The 17,612-nt window shown below is 37.6% G+C and overlaps 1 protein-coding gene across 2 annotated transcripts in view; it reads left to right on the top strand.

The window, feature by feature from the left end:
• Ano3 (anoctamin 3) overlaps positions 1-17,612 on the top strand; it is a 228,023-nt gene that overhangs the window by 186,809 nt on the left and 23,602 nt on the right. For both annotated transcript variants that reach the window (XM_041679064.1, XM_041679065.1), the window contains 4 exons: positions 10,402-10,484; positions 10,878-11,018; positions 11,841-12,005; positions 16,975-17,011. In XM_041679064.1, the coding sequence (XP_041534998.1) occupies positions 10,402-10,484; positions 10,878-11,018; positions 11,841-12,005; positions 16,975-17,011 (426 nt within the window). The remainder of the gene's footprint in view (positions 1-10,401; positions 10,485-10,877; positions 11,019-11,840; positions 12,006-16,974; positions 17,012-17,612) is intronic.

The following is a 17,612-nucleotide window of genomic DNA, read 5'->3' as shown; positions in this document are numbered from 1 at the left end:
AGATGAGAATTTGCTCAAGAAGGCACATTTTCTTGTGTTTGTTATGAAAATGTGGTTAGTAATTTTTATAATTTGTGGCATTTTCTATGTTTCTCAGTATGTTCTAAGTGAGTACATCCAGGCCAAGATAAAAGCTTATATTATGTAGTAGAAAAAAAAATATTTAATAATGTTTAGGTTGCTGACATCTGCCAATCAAAAATTAAGAATTCAGTTTTTGAGCAGTGTTTTTTTTTGGGGGGGGGAGGGGGGCAAGCTATTCCAGGTATTAACAAAAGATGGAGATGGAAAGTTTATTTCATGTCCCTTTTTCCTTTATAAATTAACAGCTACTGTGATCATTCCTCTGAGCATCATTAAGTACAAGTATTAAATACACCGCTTAAGAAAAATATCTAAGTGGCTATGTCAGTAGCTCCTGTCTGTTAGTGGGACAGTGAAGACGATGTGTGCCTCTCTTCATGTTTAGTTCATTTGGCACAAACCCCTGCATAAGGAAATTTCAACAACAGACTTGATCCGATTATTTCTGCTTGCTATTACATTTGTAATAAAAAATGTTGAACAGAATTAACCACAAACTGTATCAAATATATGTAAGGTTAAGTGAGTGAAGAACATAAGGAAAATTAATCTCATACTTAACAAGATTACACTTGTTTAATAAGAATGCACTGTAGAGGCTAAGAGATGGCTCCACAGTTGAGAGCTCTTCTTGCTTTTGGGGGGATCCTCAGTTCCCAGCACACACAGGCAGTGGCTCCAGCTACCTGTAACTCCAAATCCAGCATATCAAACACTCTCTTTGGCTCTGTAAGCACATGCACATGCATGCTTGCATACACACATACACACACAAATACACACATGCACACATACATACTTATATAATAAAGTAATGTATTTGTTAAATAGAATAAAAGGTAAAAAGCTGCCATGTTTATATCTGTATAGACACAGTTAATATTTTAGCAGCTGAGGTGTGAGTATTCATCCCAATGTGAATATGTGGTACTATAATATTTATTTAATATAGAAATTCCAAAATCAAATTATATTACATGATTTCTTAGTTTTCTAGTTTTATTTTTGTTATATTTATTAATTTATTTATTTAGTGTGTGTGTGAGTGAGTGTGTGGGGGGTGCACCCATGCTAAGACATGCATGTGCAGATCAGACAGAAGACAACTTGCTGGAGTTGGTTCTCTCCTTCCACCATGGAAGAAAGTAGGAATCAAAGCGCAGTCCTAGGTGTCTTTACCCCGGGCATCTCCTCCACATGATGACTTTCTGAATCAAAGCCAAGAGACTAAACTAGTCAAGACTGTAGTGAGAATTCTTCCACCAGGCCCTATTAATGTCTCCCCTTCCTCCTGCCTCCTCCCCCCATCTCATCTGCTTGAGCCATGAGTTTAAGTGACTCTCTTCCTTCAGCCTCCTGCTTCCTGGATCTTCAGGGAAATGTCACCTTACCCAGCTACAGTTCTGTTTTCATATACATAGCATGACACTGGTTAGGTATGTTATGCCCAAATCCACAAAGTTTCCACAAAAGCCAAAAAGGACACAGAGTCCCATAAGTAAAAGCAAAGAGCCTTTATTTTAATCAAGTTTGCAAACTCAGTCTCTCCGCATGTCCAACATGTTGGAATAACTAGAAAGCCCCGAGCTCAGTTAGAATTGTTTTTTTTTTTTTTTAGTAGTAAAGGTGGAAGTGAGGGGTCTCTGAGGTTCAGGACCCCTGGTTGACTGACGTTTATCTAGAGGTGTCCTGGTGAGTGTGTGCTGGCAGGTGATCCTATCTACTGTGGTTGGAATGTTAGGCATTTCTTTGAATGGTCTGTTTTTGGGTGGTGCTAGATAATCTCAGTTTGTGGTTCTTTCTGCAACCAGGTATTGCCTCAGGGTAAACTATAGAACTCAGGCCTCTTACTAATTTTATCTATGGCCAAGTCTTACTCTGGCAGGTGATAATGGTTGGAAGTAAAGAACTTCCTTTGGGTGACCTGCCCATACTTAGCTTATCATGGCTGGCCCCCACATTGTATAACTTCATATTTCTCTGTGGATTTTCTGGGGGGATGGGGGAGAGAATTAAACAGTTGTTAATTTCAGAAACTTGTGAATATTGCTAGAACTTAGCAAGACTTACTGTTTTGCCATCTTCTGTCTTACTTAATGTTACAGGAGAAATGATAGGAGTGGGAGGGGGAGGCTCTGAATGTGAAGTTAGAGAGAGAGAGCTTGGAATAAGGCTAACAAATCTAGAGTAGTCCCAGGGATGTTTCTCTGAGGTAAGCGGCACTGAAATCAGGCCTTAGATCTTCCCCTTCACAGACATTCTTCTTCCATGCGGGCTTTTCAGACCAGGAGCCATTATGGCATTCCAATGAGATGTTAGCTCAAAAACAAACAGGAATGTACCTCAGGCTGCAAATTTGAAACATATCATATTCATGGCCCTTTTTTCCAAGTATAGAACCTGCTCTACAAGGTCTCTAATTCTACCTTGTATGTAGCAGTGTTGCAATACTGTATGGGGAAAACACATTATGCTTGAGGGTGTTACCAAAAATAAATCCTAGGAATAAAGGAAGGTCTTCAGTTGCACTTGGGTGAGGTCCAAACTGGCAGTCTGCTGCTCTAAATCATCCCAGCTTCAGATGGGCTTCCTTGAAGAAGGCTCCAAACTTTATCACCTTTGATGAGCCCAATACCTGAAATTCCATTTTGTTCTCCAGGTACAGATTTAGCAACATTTGAACTTGGCCTTCACCCTTTTTCTCTGCCCGTTCAAAACCCCTATTCCTTTAGAAATGTAATAATGTAGTTTGTAGAATGTTTTTAAGAATGTAATAATTTTTTTTCAAAATTTTCTAAATGAAACTTGATACCTGATACCCCAAAACATATAAGAAAGGAGGGTGTCTCTGGACAGTAATAATGATGACTGTTCCTCCTGTCCCAGTGAAATTCCATGCAGCATAACGTGAAAGCCTGGAAAATGTAAAGAACGCAAGACTAAGAGTGACTGCCACACCCCTGAATCTAATGGCATTTTAACACATGCTTAATGACCATTTAATGTCGAAACCAGAACAAGGTAGGGGCTAGAGAAATAGCTTAGGGGTAAGAATGTGTGCTGCACACATGTTAGATCTGATCCAGACCCAAGCAGATATTTCAAAAGCTAGGCCTGGTCACACATGTACCCTTAACCTTCCCTTTGCACTTGTAGTAGAGTAAGGTAGGGGGAGGTACAGAGACAGATGATTGCCGGGGTTTGGTGACTGTGACCCTAGGTCCAAATTCAAAGAGACACTCAAAGAAATAAGGAAGAAGGCAGAGAGTGACCCAATAGCCTCTGCTGGCCTCTGCACAAACACATGCAGGTTTGCACAACCACATACCTATGTACACAAGCACGCATGCACACACAGGTATGGTGTTGTAGGAGCTGCGGGTTGCATTCCGCCACCCAGCTCCCGCCACTGGCTAGCTTTACCCAAAATAACAACACACAAACTGTATTCTTTTAAACACTGCTTGGCCCATTAGCTCTAGCCCTTACCGGCTAATTCTCATATCCCGATCAACCCATCTCTAATAATCTGTGTAGCAACAGTCTTACCAGAAAAGACTCAGCATGTCTGACCTGGTGGCTTGCTTCATCGTGTCTGCCCAGGAGAGAGGAGCATGGCCTCTGAGCTCACTTCCTCTTCCTCCCAGCATTCTGTTTACTCCTCCCACATATGTTTTAACCTATGAGGGCCAAGCAGTTTCTTTATTTTTTAAACAATGACCTTCCTCCATCAGTATGGAGTAATAATTCTTAAGAATTGGAAAAAAATCAAATGAAAGAAGTAACGAGTAATCCCCGCTAAGTACTGTGGATGCTTTTGCAGGTCTGTTGACCTTACAGAGAGGGTCAGGAAGGTTTCAATCATAGTGATCCTTCGATTTTGTGACTTCTGTATAAATAAATACTTGAAACAAAACAGAGCAGCACCTAACCTCTTTAACATGACCCTGTGTTTCTGCTCTTCAGCTATTCACTTTAAATGAGGCACCATGAGCACTCTGTGCCTGGTTCCTTATTTATGATGACCATGAACAGTCTGAATGTCATCTCACTTGCTCCTCTAGACAGGTCTGTACTCTGCAGAACATGTTTGCACTCTGTGATCTACTTCTCCAGACAATTACCATTAATATGTGATACATGTCCTTTGAACACTACATATTCATAACAATACTGTATCTTATACATCTACACACGCAAATGCTTATGTGTGATTCCACTTCTAATCTGAACCATATCTGCCCTTGTATTGACTTTCTCTCCTCTCTTAAAAATTAACAATGACCTCACTTCATACACTTTTATCTTAAGATATTTTTATTTTTCAGCAAGTAAGTTTCAATGAACCCCTTCCTTCTCCACTGCCCATCTTCTGTTACCATGTGCATTTTGTGCCACTGTCTTGTCTTTGTACCCAGTCTCCCCGCTGTGCGTTCCTTGTGATTTGATTTATTCTATTCTTTCTGTTTCCTCGGATCTCCAGGACATTTATTTCACAGTAGTATGCCAATTATCACTACTTCTCTCAGCTTTGCCTTCTCACCTATCTGCATCTCAATTCTCAATTCTACCCAGTAACACTGAGGGATATGCAGCATAAGAAGTAGCCTAGCTCCCATAGGTCGCTTCAGCTTTAAAAATCCCAAATTTCTCTTCTAGTCAATAATTGTTACTGCTGTGTAGCACACATCTTGTATAATAGATGACATGCAGGATTTTGTTAATAATTGTGAAACTGAGCATTAGACATATTAGGGGATGTATGCATTACATGTTTTGAGGGGAGTTGTTTGGGGTTTTTTTTGTTTGTTTGCTTGCTTGTTTTTCGAGACAGGTTCTCTACAGAACAGTCCTAGCTATCCTGAAATTCACTCTGTAGACCAGGCTGTCCTCAAACTCACAGAGATCCTCCTGCCTCTGGGATCAAAGGCGTGCACCACCAACCACCCAGCTGCATTACATGATTTTTTAGTTGCTTCATATATAGTTACAAACTGAAACAAAATGTTAGTCATTATTAATGTCCGTTTGGCCTACAACTTTAGTGCTGGGGATTTACCTTGTCTAGAAGTGTGCCACTGAGTTCAGTTTCATTTTTTTTTTCAGTGCAACTATTTTTTCTAGCAGATGGTGTGCAGCTTTTTACTACATATTGAAAAACTTTGGTAGCTTTAAAAAAATATTGATGTGTAGCCAGGTCAGGTGGCATGCATCTTTAATCCCAGCACCAGGAAGGCAGAAGCAAACTAATTTCTGAGTTTCTAATTTCTAATTTCAAACCAGCCTAGTCTAAAAGGTAATGCTGGCCAGCCTAGTCTAGTGAGTTGCAAGACAGCCAGAGCTACATAGTGAGGCCCTTTCTCAAAAACAAACAAAAACAAAAAACAACTAAAGTTATGTGGCTGTTCCCAGAGATATTAAAGTAATGATATTGTAATTGTTAAAGTATAATTAAAGTAATTGGCATGAGGCATAGTTGGGGAATTAAAACATTTCCATGCTGTAAGATGTCAAGCACAATAAATCTGTCCAATTCCAATTTCTATGACTCTCAATGTCCCTACACATCTATCTATCTTCTATGCCCTGTCTGGGATTTTGTCATTAATGGTCCTGTGTTCTTTCGTCCATTGCTTGCTTCAGAGACTAGACATCCATGCAGGATCACAAAGTCAACTGTGCATGCCGAGTTTCCCTTCACTGTACCATGAGATGATTAAAATGTCTTTGCTACTTTTATAATTTGTCAAATGAATCTTTCAGAGTCCTGGGTCCATGACATCCCATGCCTAGTACTTAGTGCTCAACTAGATGCCAGTTCAACCCTCTTTTGAATCCTAGTTCTATTGAGAATAAATTCCCTCAGGATGTGGTTATACATATCAACAATCTCAGGTCTAAGCACAAGTTCTAGGCTAAACAGGGCTACATTTTTTTGAAGCAGGATTTCTCTGTGTAGCTTTGGATCCTGTCCTGGAACTTGCTCCACAAACCAGGCTGGCCTTGAAGTCACAGTGATCTGCCTGTTTCTGCTTCCCAAGTTAAAATTGGTTTTCTATTCAGGGATGGTGTTGGACAACATGCCAGTAGGTAAAATCTTCTTCCTCCTCCTCCTCCTCCTCCTCCTCCTCCTCCTCCTCCTCCTCCTCCTCCTCTTCTTCTTTTGAGACAAGGTTTTTCTGTGTAGCTTTGGTTCCCATCCTGGAACTAGCTCCTATAGATCAGGCTGCCATCGAACTCACAGAGATCTGCCTGCCTCTGCCTCCTAAGTGTTGGGATTAAAGGCATATACCACCATCACCTGGCAAAACTCTTCATTCACTAAGAGCAAGCCATGGCATTTATTTTACTTATTTACTTTTATTGGAAATGGTTCCCTCCCCTCTCTCCCAGATCCACCTCTACTTCCTTTTAAAAAAAAAAAGCAAAATGTCCAAGAGACAACAACCAAACATGACATAACAAGATACAATAAGGCAAGATAAAAGTCCTCACATCTAAGTTGGACAAGGCAACTCAATAGGAGGAAAAGAGGCTGGTCTTTCCAAATCTTCTTTTTTTATTTAAAAAATATTACTTAGGACTTTGTGAATTTTGTGCCATGTGTTTTAGTTTTATTTACCCCTTTCTTGAGCTTTTCCCAGATCAGCCACCCATTTGTACCCACTCAACTTTGTGTATTGTTTTTATCCTATCAAATCCAGTTTGTGCTGCCCTTATAGACTTTGATGTGGGGTCTTCCACTGGAGGATGTTTGACTTATCAGGGACAGTCAAAAAAAAAAAAATAACCTGACTTTTATTTTCCTAGAAGCTCTCAGTGGTCAATCGATTCTTAGTTAAGGGTGGGTCCCTGTCATGTCCCTCTAGGCCTGGGTCCTGAATCACTGGCAAGGGTCAGCCAAAGAATAAGGAATACCTATAACAGAGACACATGTGCAAAGAAGCTGGCACCATCCGGGGTCTCTAATCACTACCAGCACAACTCAGAAGTCATGCTTATTAGGTACAGTACATACGGAAGGGTTAGTGTCAGTAGGAGCTCTCTGTAGGTTAGTAGTCTCAGGCTTTAACACCCAGGAGGAGGAAGCTGTAATTGTTGGTCTTTGCACACACTGACCAATCTCTCATAAAGCTTCACACTCAGACTCCTGAGGAAAATGGGTAATGTCTTTGCCAATTTACTATGGACCAATTGGTCTCAGAGTCCTTGACTGGACCTTGCTCATGTCAAAATACACAATCTTCCAGTATTTCACTCACTTAGAGCTTCCTCCATTCCTTACAGGAAAACACCTCTGTTCTTCACGCTGGACTTTTGCTTGGCCTGAGCTGGCTGAGGTCTTGTGTACCTCTTCTCACCTGCTATGAACTCATATGTGCAATTGCCCTGAAGTACCCAAAATCATAGTTTTCTTGCAGTCATCAACAAGAAAGTTATACCAGGGAACTGTTCAGGATTTTGTTGGTTTGTTTTTGCTCAGCCTACATGTCAATTCATTTCTAATCCCTGTGCTTATGATTTGTGCTGATAGCCAAATTAAAACTGATTATGTAATGCAATATGGTCATGCAAGCTCAACTCCCTACTGCTAGCCAGTGGAGTTAAAATCACTGTGGCATCATAAAATGCAAACCTGGGGAAGACCACACTGTTGTTATGAGGATCTAGCCAAGTTATATATTTCATCCTCTTTGTTTTTTTTTTAATTAGTTTGTCTGTGCATGTCAATTTGTGTCCCTAATATCAACACTCTGAAGACTGAAGTGGGATTTTCAGTGTTTTGAGATTAGTCTGAGCAACACAGAAAGCTCTAGGCTAGCTTGACATATATAGAAAGAAACTGTCTTGAAAAAAAATATTGACTTACTTCTGTTTGATACTGTAAATTAATGGTAGAGAAGTTCTCTGGCTATCACAAAAAAACCCTCCAAAATAAAGAAAACAGAAGTGTTTTTAAACTGTTGTTTATTTTTGAGACAGAGTCTCAGTATGTAATCCTGACTAACCTAGAACTCACTGTGTAGAAAAGACTGGCCTAGAACTCACAGAGCTTTGTCTGTCTCTGCCTCCTAATCCTGGGACTAAAGGTATGCTTCACCATGCCCAGACCTGAAACTGTCTCTTAAAGTATAATTTACATACATTAGAAACCCATAAATCAAGTACAGTATTACTATTTTTGAAATATGTATGAACTTGAATAAACACCACTTTCATTAAAGTAAGAATACACTCCATCCATTGCTTTGTGGTGATCGCCAGGAGCAACGACTGTTACAATTTTTTAAGTTATATATTTTTTATTTATAAGTTTAGTAGGTATTTATAAGTAATAAATTTCATCCTTGCTCTGTGTCTGGCACACTAAATTATTCTGGAAGCTTTCTTTCAAACTAAGTTTAAAAGTGAGAATATGGATTCCCTCAAGAGCTCACATAAATAAGCCATGCATGAAATGAATGTATCTTGGTGAGAATGGACTTTTAACACACAGCCAAATTCAATATGGAGCTCAATGAAAATGCCATCTTCTCTGGATTCAATATCTGTTCCTGAAATTTATGCTTTGAAACTTTCATCATTCAAGATCACATTTATTTTATTTAGATTTTCTGTTGGTTTTTTCTTATTCAAGTATATTCTAGTAAGGGACATTATGGGGCAATTTCACACAGTTCAGCGAGAAGCCTTGATGAGACTAGTGTTAAATAAAATGTGATTGAACATTCTGTGTTTTTATTCATATTAAAAATGGAAAGTGTCCTTGGCCAGAAGTCATGGCATATTATCATTGCTTAATTTAAATTGTGCCTCTTTTATGTTCTCTCTCTCTCTCTCCCTCTCTCTCTCACTTATTTCTTTCCATCCAACTTTCTTCAGAAGTCTCAGATACTTCCATTAGTTGGTAACACTGTTTATTGTCTGTTATTCTAAAAGCTAATCAGTCCTAGGAAAACCTTTAATCAGTGGAGTCTGGTGATTCAACCTCTTTTTGCCATTTCTAATCTTTAAAGATTTTGTAAGAAATCAGCACATAAGATTTATGGTAGGTCCAGGAATGGCAGAGGAAACCTGCAGGCACCATCCAGGCTTACTCAGTGAAGAATGTCAGCCCTGGCTCTTCCACCATTATGTTCTATGATTGCAGACACAGGCATGTATTGCCTCTGTTTTCAAATCCAAGTAATCATACCTTTCATTATCTTCTTGAAAATTTTAGGAGACTATTAATTATATCCTAAATAAAATTAATGATTCATGAAAATGAATAAAAAAGAATTTTATAAATCTTAAAATGAGATTAAAATGTAAGGTAACATAACTGAACATGGTATTTAATGACTAATATATATTCTGACTTTTAATTATAAAAATAAGTCATAATAGATAACTCAAAATCTCCCCCTTTCCCATTCTTTGACACTGAAGTTAAGAAAAGAATGAAATCACACTGAAAGGTCTCACTTTGCTTCATTAACCTGAACTTTTCTAAAAATTGTATTTTGCTAATTGTACTGTAATACTTCCTTATAATTCTCAGAGTTGTATTTGTGAAGAACAGCATCTTATTCTGTGAGATATAATGATTTCCAAGATTATAGTGCCTTGGCCAAAATTCAAAAGCAGAAAATAGATGGATTCTTTTATAGATAGTTCGTAAATGTTTGGGACTGTACATTTGAGCTCTTAGCTAGAGCCACAACATCCTTAAAGGTGTAGAGTACAGCCACATTCTCTCTCATATATTTATGCAAAGATGTCACATAATAATTGAGGCATTTCTTAACTTTTTGAGTCTCTTTCAGATTGAACATAGCCACATATGAATCAGAGAATCTTATCTGATGTCTTTTCTCATCTTTTCATTAAGATGGCCTTATAGTTTATCTCTTTGTCTGCTACTAGTCTCTTTGGTCTTGGATGAGTAAGTATCAGGTTTTGACTTGACTATCATTAGTAGATGAAAGTTTAAAGTTTTGAGGTAATGTTGAATTATCATGAAAAAGACAACAGCATTTATTTTTCTAATCTTGACTTTCCCAGCATCATTTTGACATACCATGCTAACAAAAACATCACCAATGTTAAAGGTTGCCTCCCTTTAGGCATGCATACAGACAATATTATATAAAGACCAGAAAGGAAGATGATATAAATATAATTCCAACATTTATTTAATAATGCTTAATCATGTTAAACAATTTAATTATATGATAAAATATACCAGTCTGAAGAAAAGCAATGTGACGTGCTTAAAGCGGATAATTATTATTATGTTGCTATTATTGTTGTTATTATTATTATATTTTATAGCCACAGTCTTTCTTGAGTTCTGGAAAAGAAGAAGAAGTATACTGACTTATGCTTGGGACCTTATTGAATGGGAAGAAGAGGAGGTAAGAAAGATATCAGGAAAACAGAAGTTAAGGATTCTGGGGAATCACATAAAACTCAGGACTCTTCAATGCACACACCAGAAATAGAGTATATCATTACATCACACTGATGAGATTCCTCACTTCATGAAGGTGGCAGGAGTCAAGGGAGAAGCAGATGTTGCTGAAACTATTTCTATGATGTTTTCTTAGAGTGAATCCATAGAAAATTGTGTTAATTAAAATACACCAAGAGATTTATTTGCAATGTAATTGGTATTATTTTTTTAAAGTGTGTATCTTTGAGCAAGCAACATGAAAGCAAGCTAAGTGTCAGAGTTGTGTTCATTGTTGGTAGTTTTTCTTTTTTAATTCGTGGAATTGCTATTTAGGTAACCTCAGTTTCTCCCATAGGAAACACTTCGCCCCCAGTTTGAAGCAAAATATTACAGGATGGAGGTGATAAACCCCATCACAGGGAAACCTGAGCCTCATCAGCCTTCATCCGACAAAGTCACACGCCTTCTTGTGTCTGTCTCAGGAATCTTCTTCATGGTAAAATATAGACATCTGTATAAAAATGTTGTGGGACTCCAGGTTTAGAAATATAATCCAATATACTAACTCATTTTGTTCTCCTAAGAATGCAAAAGAAATTACCCTTTTCAGTATCACACACACACACACACACACACACACACACACACACACAGAAACACACAAATACACACACGCACTACATATAATTGGAAAGCACAGCCAGCCTGGTGACATTTCCTTACAGTATCTCAGCATCTCTTTGAATAAAAAAAAAAAAAACAGTTACCTTAAGACGGAAATTCTTAGAGTTGGCCTCTACAAGCAAAATATCTGCTTAAAATCAAGCCATCTATCTGAAAGAGGATCTTTGGACAGAATTTGCACGTTAGTGAGATAGCTGTTTGCTGTACTAAAACAGCTTAGCTATTTCTTGTTTCTGTTTTGGTTTCGTCTATTCCCTAATTTATTTATTTTATTACATATAGTCCTTGGTTGCTGGGGATGGAAATGAGGCTTTACACATGCTAGGTATGTACTCTAGCAATGAGTTGCTATTTATTCATTTTATGTAACAAATAAAGTTTGTACTTAGCACAAGATACATGATGTTTTGAAGTGTACTTACAAATGTGATGCTTAAATCTAGCTAATTAAAAATATGTTGCCTGGTGGCATTTGTATGTTTAAGGTTAAAGCTTACATTGTTGTCTAACTCTAGTTTCACATCCTTCCTTAAAGAGGACAACATAATTTATGGATTTTTTTTCCCAGAAAGAGAATTACCTTCAACGTTTGGAGTATGAATTTGTGGTTTACTTGTCATTTTTTTGTCTGCAGATCTCCTTGGTCATCACAGCGGTATTTGCAGTTGTAGTGTACCGCCTGGTTGTCATGGAACAGTTTGCATCATTCAAGTGGAACTTCATCAAACAGCACTGGCAGTTTGCCACATCTGCTGCTGCTGTCTGTATCAATTTCATAATCATCATGCTGCTGAATCTTGTAAGTATTTGTGGCACTATTATTCATTAGGCATAAAGACAGTGAGAAAAGATTATTCTTCCTTAATGTTGAAACGTGTGTGTGTGACACTACAACAGTTTTTAATGTGTTGGTTATGGTAGGAAGTGAGTTAAGTCAAAAGGACTATGTGTTGCTGACATGAGCGTGCCTGCATCAAAGACCCCAATGCTTTAGACCCATCAGAAATGGCAAAGCCTACCCGCTACTATGCTCAAGGACCAAGTGCAAATGTCCATATTATGTGCAAAGCTTTCTCCCCGAAGATGTTTGCATCCTAAAGACTGATTTCCTACACAGATTGCTCCAGCTGGGACCAGCCAATCCTGCCTCCCTTTTCAACTATATATAATAAACATGCTAAGCATCTAGGATGCTGTAGCTTGGCCATCTGAGAACCCAGTTCAATTGATCACAATATTTCCTCCCAAGTAGCTATATGTTTGTCTTCTCTTCATTCCCTTTCCACCCAACTGAGGTTAATCTTTCCAGGATGTAGGAATTACTGTCTTTGGCTCTACATGATCATTCTTTCAGGTTACTATGTAATAATTTCTAAAAGGAGCATCTTTGTTTCAAAAATCACATGTATGTATGGACTCATAATTGAATGTCTATTTATGAAATAATTTCATGATGCCTGGTGTAGTACTTAAGAGCTTTTGTCAATAAAAGGCAATGTTTTCTGAACATATAAGATATTAATGACAAATTAAAGAGAACTTAATTCTTCGATCAATCCCCTAAAGTAGATTGCATGTCCAGTATATTATTGAAGAAACTGAGATTCAAACAACTTAAATAAATTGCCTCAAATCTCTCTCTCTCCCCCTCTCCCTCTCCCTCTCTCTCTCTCTCTCTCTCTCTCTCTCTCTCTCTCTCTCACACACACACACACACACACACACACACACAGATTGTTATTTCAAGTGTATTTTAGAGGGAAATTTTATAAACTGTGTGCTCTTCTGGAACATTCTTTTTTTTTTTTTTTTTTGATCCTGTCTGATTACTTGTTGTGAGCTTTGTTTCTGAATCCAATGTAAATTATGATTTTTTTTTGGCTTAGTAAATGAGACCCTACTTAATTGAAACCAGTTTTTCCTTTCTTTTATCTAAAGCCTCTCCTTCCTCTGACTCCCCCTCCCTCCCTCCCTTCCTCCTTCCCTGTCATGTCAGCATTCCAACATGAACAGCCACTTTCTCTGGTCCAGCACTTTGCTAATTCACACCCCCAGTTTCTTGGTTCACAGAGCTTTCTCTGTCTGAAACGGTCTTTTTTTCTTTTTGTATCCTTGGAGAATATCTCTTCATCACTGAAAATAACAGTTAAGGATCGCTTCCTCCGAACAGCTTTTTCTGGGTCCCATATGTAGAATAGAATTATCTCTTTGTTTTTACTCTTGTCATGAGGTCCTTGAACTGCCTGTTGTTCCCATCCATGGGAATCTCCAGACGAATTAAACAATATCTTTGTAAACATCGTTTTGTTGCTTGTTTTAATACTTCTTTCCCACTGTTAAAATATTGAGTTCATTTAGCTGAGGCCATAGTTTCTTCTTCCTGTTGTTGTTTGTTGGTATATTTTAATCTAGATCCCCAGGTCTCTTTTTAATACTGGAACAGCATTTAAAATATTTCCTTTGAGCAAATTGCATGGATTTTACTTTCCAAATATTCTAGTATCCTGCCTACTATGTGAACAAGCTAATTTTGTTACTAGCATTGTATTCTCAGTGTCTTTCAAGTCTGCAGCATTTTTAGTTGAAACTAAACCAAAGGCTGTACTTCTGCTGACACATGCACATTTTTGGAAGAAGTATATCATGGCATCCCTAAATAAATTTTCAACTGAGAAAAATATATGTTCTACTGTAATCAAAATTTAAATGTAATTCCATTATACTAACCATGAAAATAATTTTAGAAGTGTGTCCTAAACTATGTATCAATTAGCCTGCAGAATCTCCTTTGTGGAGTTAGGAAAACTGCATTTAAAACAAACATTCTAAAATACTTTGTTTTATTCAGTCCCTAAAATAACTAATTTGTGAGACATAAAATAATACTGATACACAGCCAATATGAGAAAAATCATCTTCAATAATTAAATCACAAGTAATCCAATTTCAAATATATATCTTCAAATCTGGAAGGATGGAACCTGAAGAGATAGCTGTTCCCTCGGCTCACCCCTTTTCTAACTTATTACTCTATTCATGTTGTTGTCAATACCATAGCTCCTATTGCATCTGGAAACATGCCCAAGAGTATTGTGAAGAAAAGTGTGAAACTGTTCCAAAAATATATACTCTTGCTATCTGACAGTTAGGCCTTACCTAACTGATTTTGTCATATTATAGTAAAACAACAGTTGCTTGGCATTGTAATTAAAGAGTAGTTCTTCAACAAAAGCACAAAAAAGAAAAGAAAGAAAAGAAGGAAGGAGCGAGGGAGGGAGATGGAAGGGAAGGAATCGGAAGGAAGGAAGATCTGAGCAGATGTGCTTCTGTGCTTTGAGACTTCCAGGAGTAAGTCACCTAAGCCTTTGCTACAAAGTCAGTGAAAGAATGACCTCCTTTGAGTTACTTCCGTGATCATAACATGTGTTTAGTACACAGACTATATAATACTGTGGCAGGGCATTCTAATATGTTAGCTAGTGTGAGTCATCCACATTAGTTCTATAGTCCTCTCCTTCTTGGACTTCTAATTGTAGAGACCAGATCATATATTCCCGTGTTTCCTTCAAGGATCCAATCACTGCAACAGAAAATATACATTTGTCTTTCCTAAATGGGTAGGAATCTCTTCACCAATTATGTCAAATAGATTGCTATAGAATAGGGTAGGTAAAAGATTTGACCCACACCTCTTAACTTGGAAAGTAATTCATTGCAAATGATGTATTTAGTAAAAGGCTTGACTTTTTAAAAATCAGTATGCTTGTTTGATTTTTTTTTTTTGTGCCCATGCTCATAGTTTCTAGGAATCTAGAAGGTGTAGAACTAGGAGAGCAGTTTCTTAGACTCTTCAAGTCTGTTTAGAATTCATTTCCACACTGGAAGTTAGGCACGCATGTTCTGATGCAGAGACAACACACACTAAAGCAAGTGCAAAACCCCCTGATATGCACTTCCTGCATGTGTTTCTCTTTTCCTCTCAGTTTATTTTTATGTAATGCACCAACTAATGTTGATGGAAACCTGATTCCTTCTCATCTCAGAGTGAATTCTAAGATGACTGTCATGATAAAAAAAAAAAAATCCTTAGCAACCTGTTTCCCTCCAGGACTCCTCTGGTTTATCAATTGCTAATCTGTTCTGCTGTTTCTGCCATTATTGTCCTAAGTCTCTGCCCATTGTGATGAGACTATCAGTCTCAGGAGCTTTGCGTTCTTGTTCATTTTCCCAAGGGATATACTCAGTCCACATTTTTGCTTGACACGCTCCCTTGCTTCTGAGGGATGCATCATGTTCTTCAGGAGGCTTTTCTGCTATAAAGTAATATTTTTAACCTATTTGTTTTTGTTTCAGTTTGTCAAAATGGGGTTTCTCTTGATAGCCCTGGCTGACATGTAGACTCTGTAGACCAAGTTGGTTTTGAGCATTCAGACATCTGCTTGCCTCTGTCTCCCCAAGGCTGGGATTAAAGGCATGTGCCACCACCCCTCAACTCTCTTTAACTTTTAACATATATGTTGGTCATTTGTGCCTTCCAACTGAAAATTAAGTTCCGTGAAAATATAGACTATGGTTGCATAGTTATCAATTATTTGCTTCTCTCAAGCACTAATAATATTTTAACATATTAGAAATCACTGATGAGCATTTAATAAAATAACTGTATATGAGAAAGAGAAGTTCTACTTACTGTATGTAACATTGGTACATTTAGAAGCTCTCCAATATGATATCCTGTGTGCTATTTAGGAGTTAGAGCCATAATGGTTGTTTGTGGCCCTACTCATTTTTTCTTACTCCAGTTATACAGCCATTTCAAATCACGTAGTCCAACTCATGCCAAGACAACCTACTCTGTCAACACAGTTACTGACAAATACCATACATTTGAATCTGTCTAAGTCATGGGTTCTTTCTGCCTATATAATTGGATTTAGCAATTCATTTTGTGGACTGTAGTGTATGGTGGTACCAATTAGCTTTGTCATTTGGGTTTAGACTATTCAAGTTCTTACTTACCCTGGATAACTTTCTAACAGCAATTTATAACTATCCTACAAATGTTATTGCCATCTCTTTGGGCATCCAGCTAAAGATATTTCATCATAGGCTTTATAGATGGGTTCTATGTGCCAAGAACTAAGACAATGCATATTTGGTGAAAGATGTTCATAAAAGAACATCCTTACTTGCTTTTTACTGTACTTCTTACTTAGTATTTTATTCTATCAGGCCATGTGCCATATTCTCAATCTTAGCCTTTTGTTCTGTAAAATGAGGTTGTTATACTTACTTTACAAATTGTTGTTGTATAAATACTATATGGAAAGTACTGACACAGGTGAAATACTGTAAACAGCACTATTTTTACCGAATTGGTTTTCAATCTGCATGAGGACATTCAGTCAGTATTGACAAACAGTGGCAGGTCAAATATTATTTTTAAGCTGATAAAGTCCATCCTGCTAAAAATCCTCAGAGGATCTGTTTCTGTCACCTGACTTTATAATGGGAACATGAAAAGGGCATATCTAATGTGGATCATGGAAAAGAGCAAGGTACAATGAGAATAATATTTGCTTACTCATTCCTACTTCAGATATTTTGTATGCATACACATATAGAACACTACATATTGTGTTAATAAATACTTCTACTTCGCTAAAAATGTATCCTCTTTGTAAATACTCTTTAGACACTTCTTTGAAGAATGCAAATTCCAGCACTATATAAAATAGAATAATGTTTATCTGCACACTCCTTTGCAGGCCTATGAAAAAATTGCATATCTCCTCACTAACTTAGGTAAGTTTTTTCCCTTATTTTACTTGAAGTACATAACATTGTGAATATTAGTCTTTAGATATTTTGTGTATTTTACCATTTTTATGTCTTCAGTTATGCAAGGATTTGCAATTCACCAGAGAGAGGTGGATCTATAAATTGATCTACATTAGACAACACAAGGTTGCAAAGTAAGTCATCTGAAACTATCCACCAAGAAGCTAAAAAACTTATTTATCATTACTTGGGAAACTTTTTCCCAGATTTCTCAGTTCTTTGCCCACCTTCATGTGTGTGATGTGTGTGGAGGAGGGATGTCATAAACATGCTGTGGCCTATGTATAGAGATCAGTGGAAAACTTCAAGAAACTGATTCAGTCAGTCCTTCCATCAAGCAGAGTGTAGGCTCTGGAGTGAGAATACATGGGTGGAAATCTGTTTTCTGCAGATTATTCTAAATTAGTTACAAAATTGTGATCAATAGCCTTGCTTTTTGACACCTTAAAGTTGTTGCCTAAAATGAGGATCCCCCCCTCTCAGAATATGGGTATTTGTTTGTGTGTGGGAGGGGGTTGGTTAAGACAATATTTCTCTGTGGAGCATTGTTTCCTGGAACTTGCTC

Source organism: Microtus oregoni, unplaced genomic scaffold (assembly GCF_018167655.1).
Source record: "Microtus oregoni isolate MIOR12 unplaced genomic scaffold, Mior012 000031F_ref0000149, whole genome shotgun sequence".
Taxonomy (NCBI): Eukaryota; Metazoa; Chordata; class Mammalia; order Rodentia; family Cricetidae; genus Microtus; species Microtus oregoni.
This window is presented reverse-complemented; position numbering and strand designations above follow the sequence as displayed.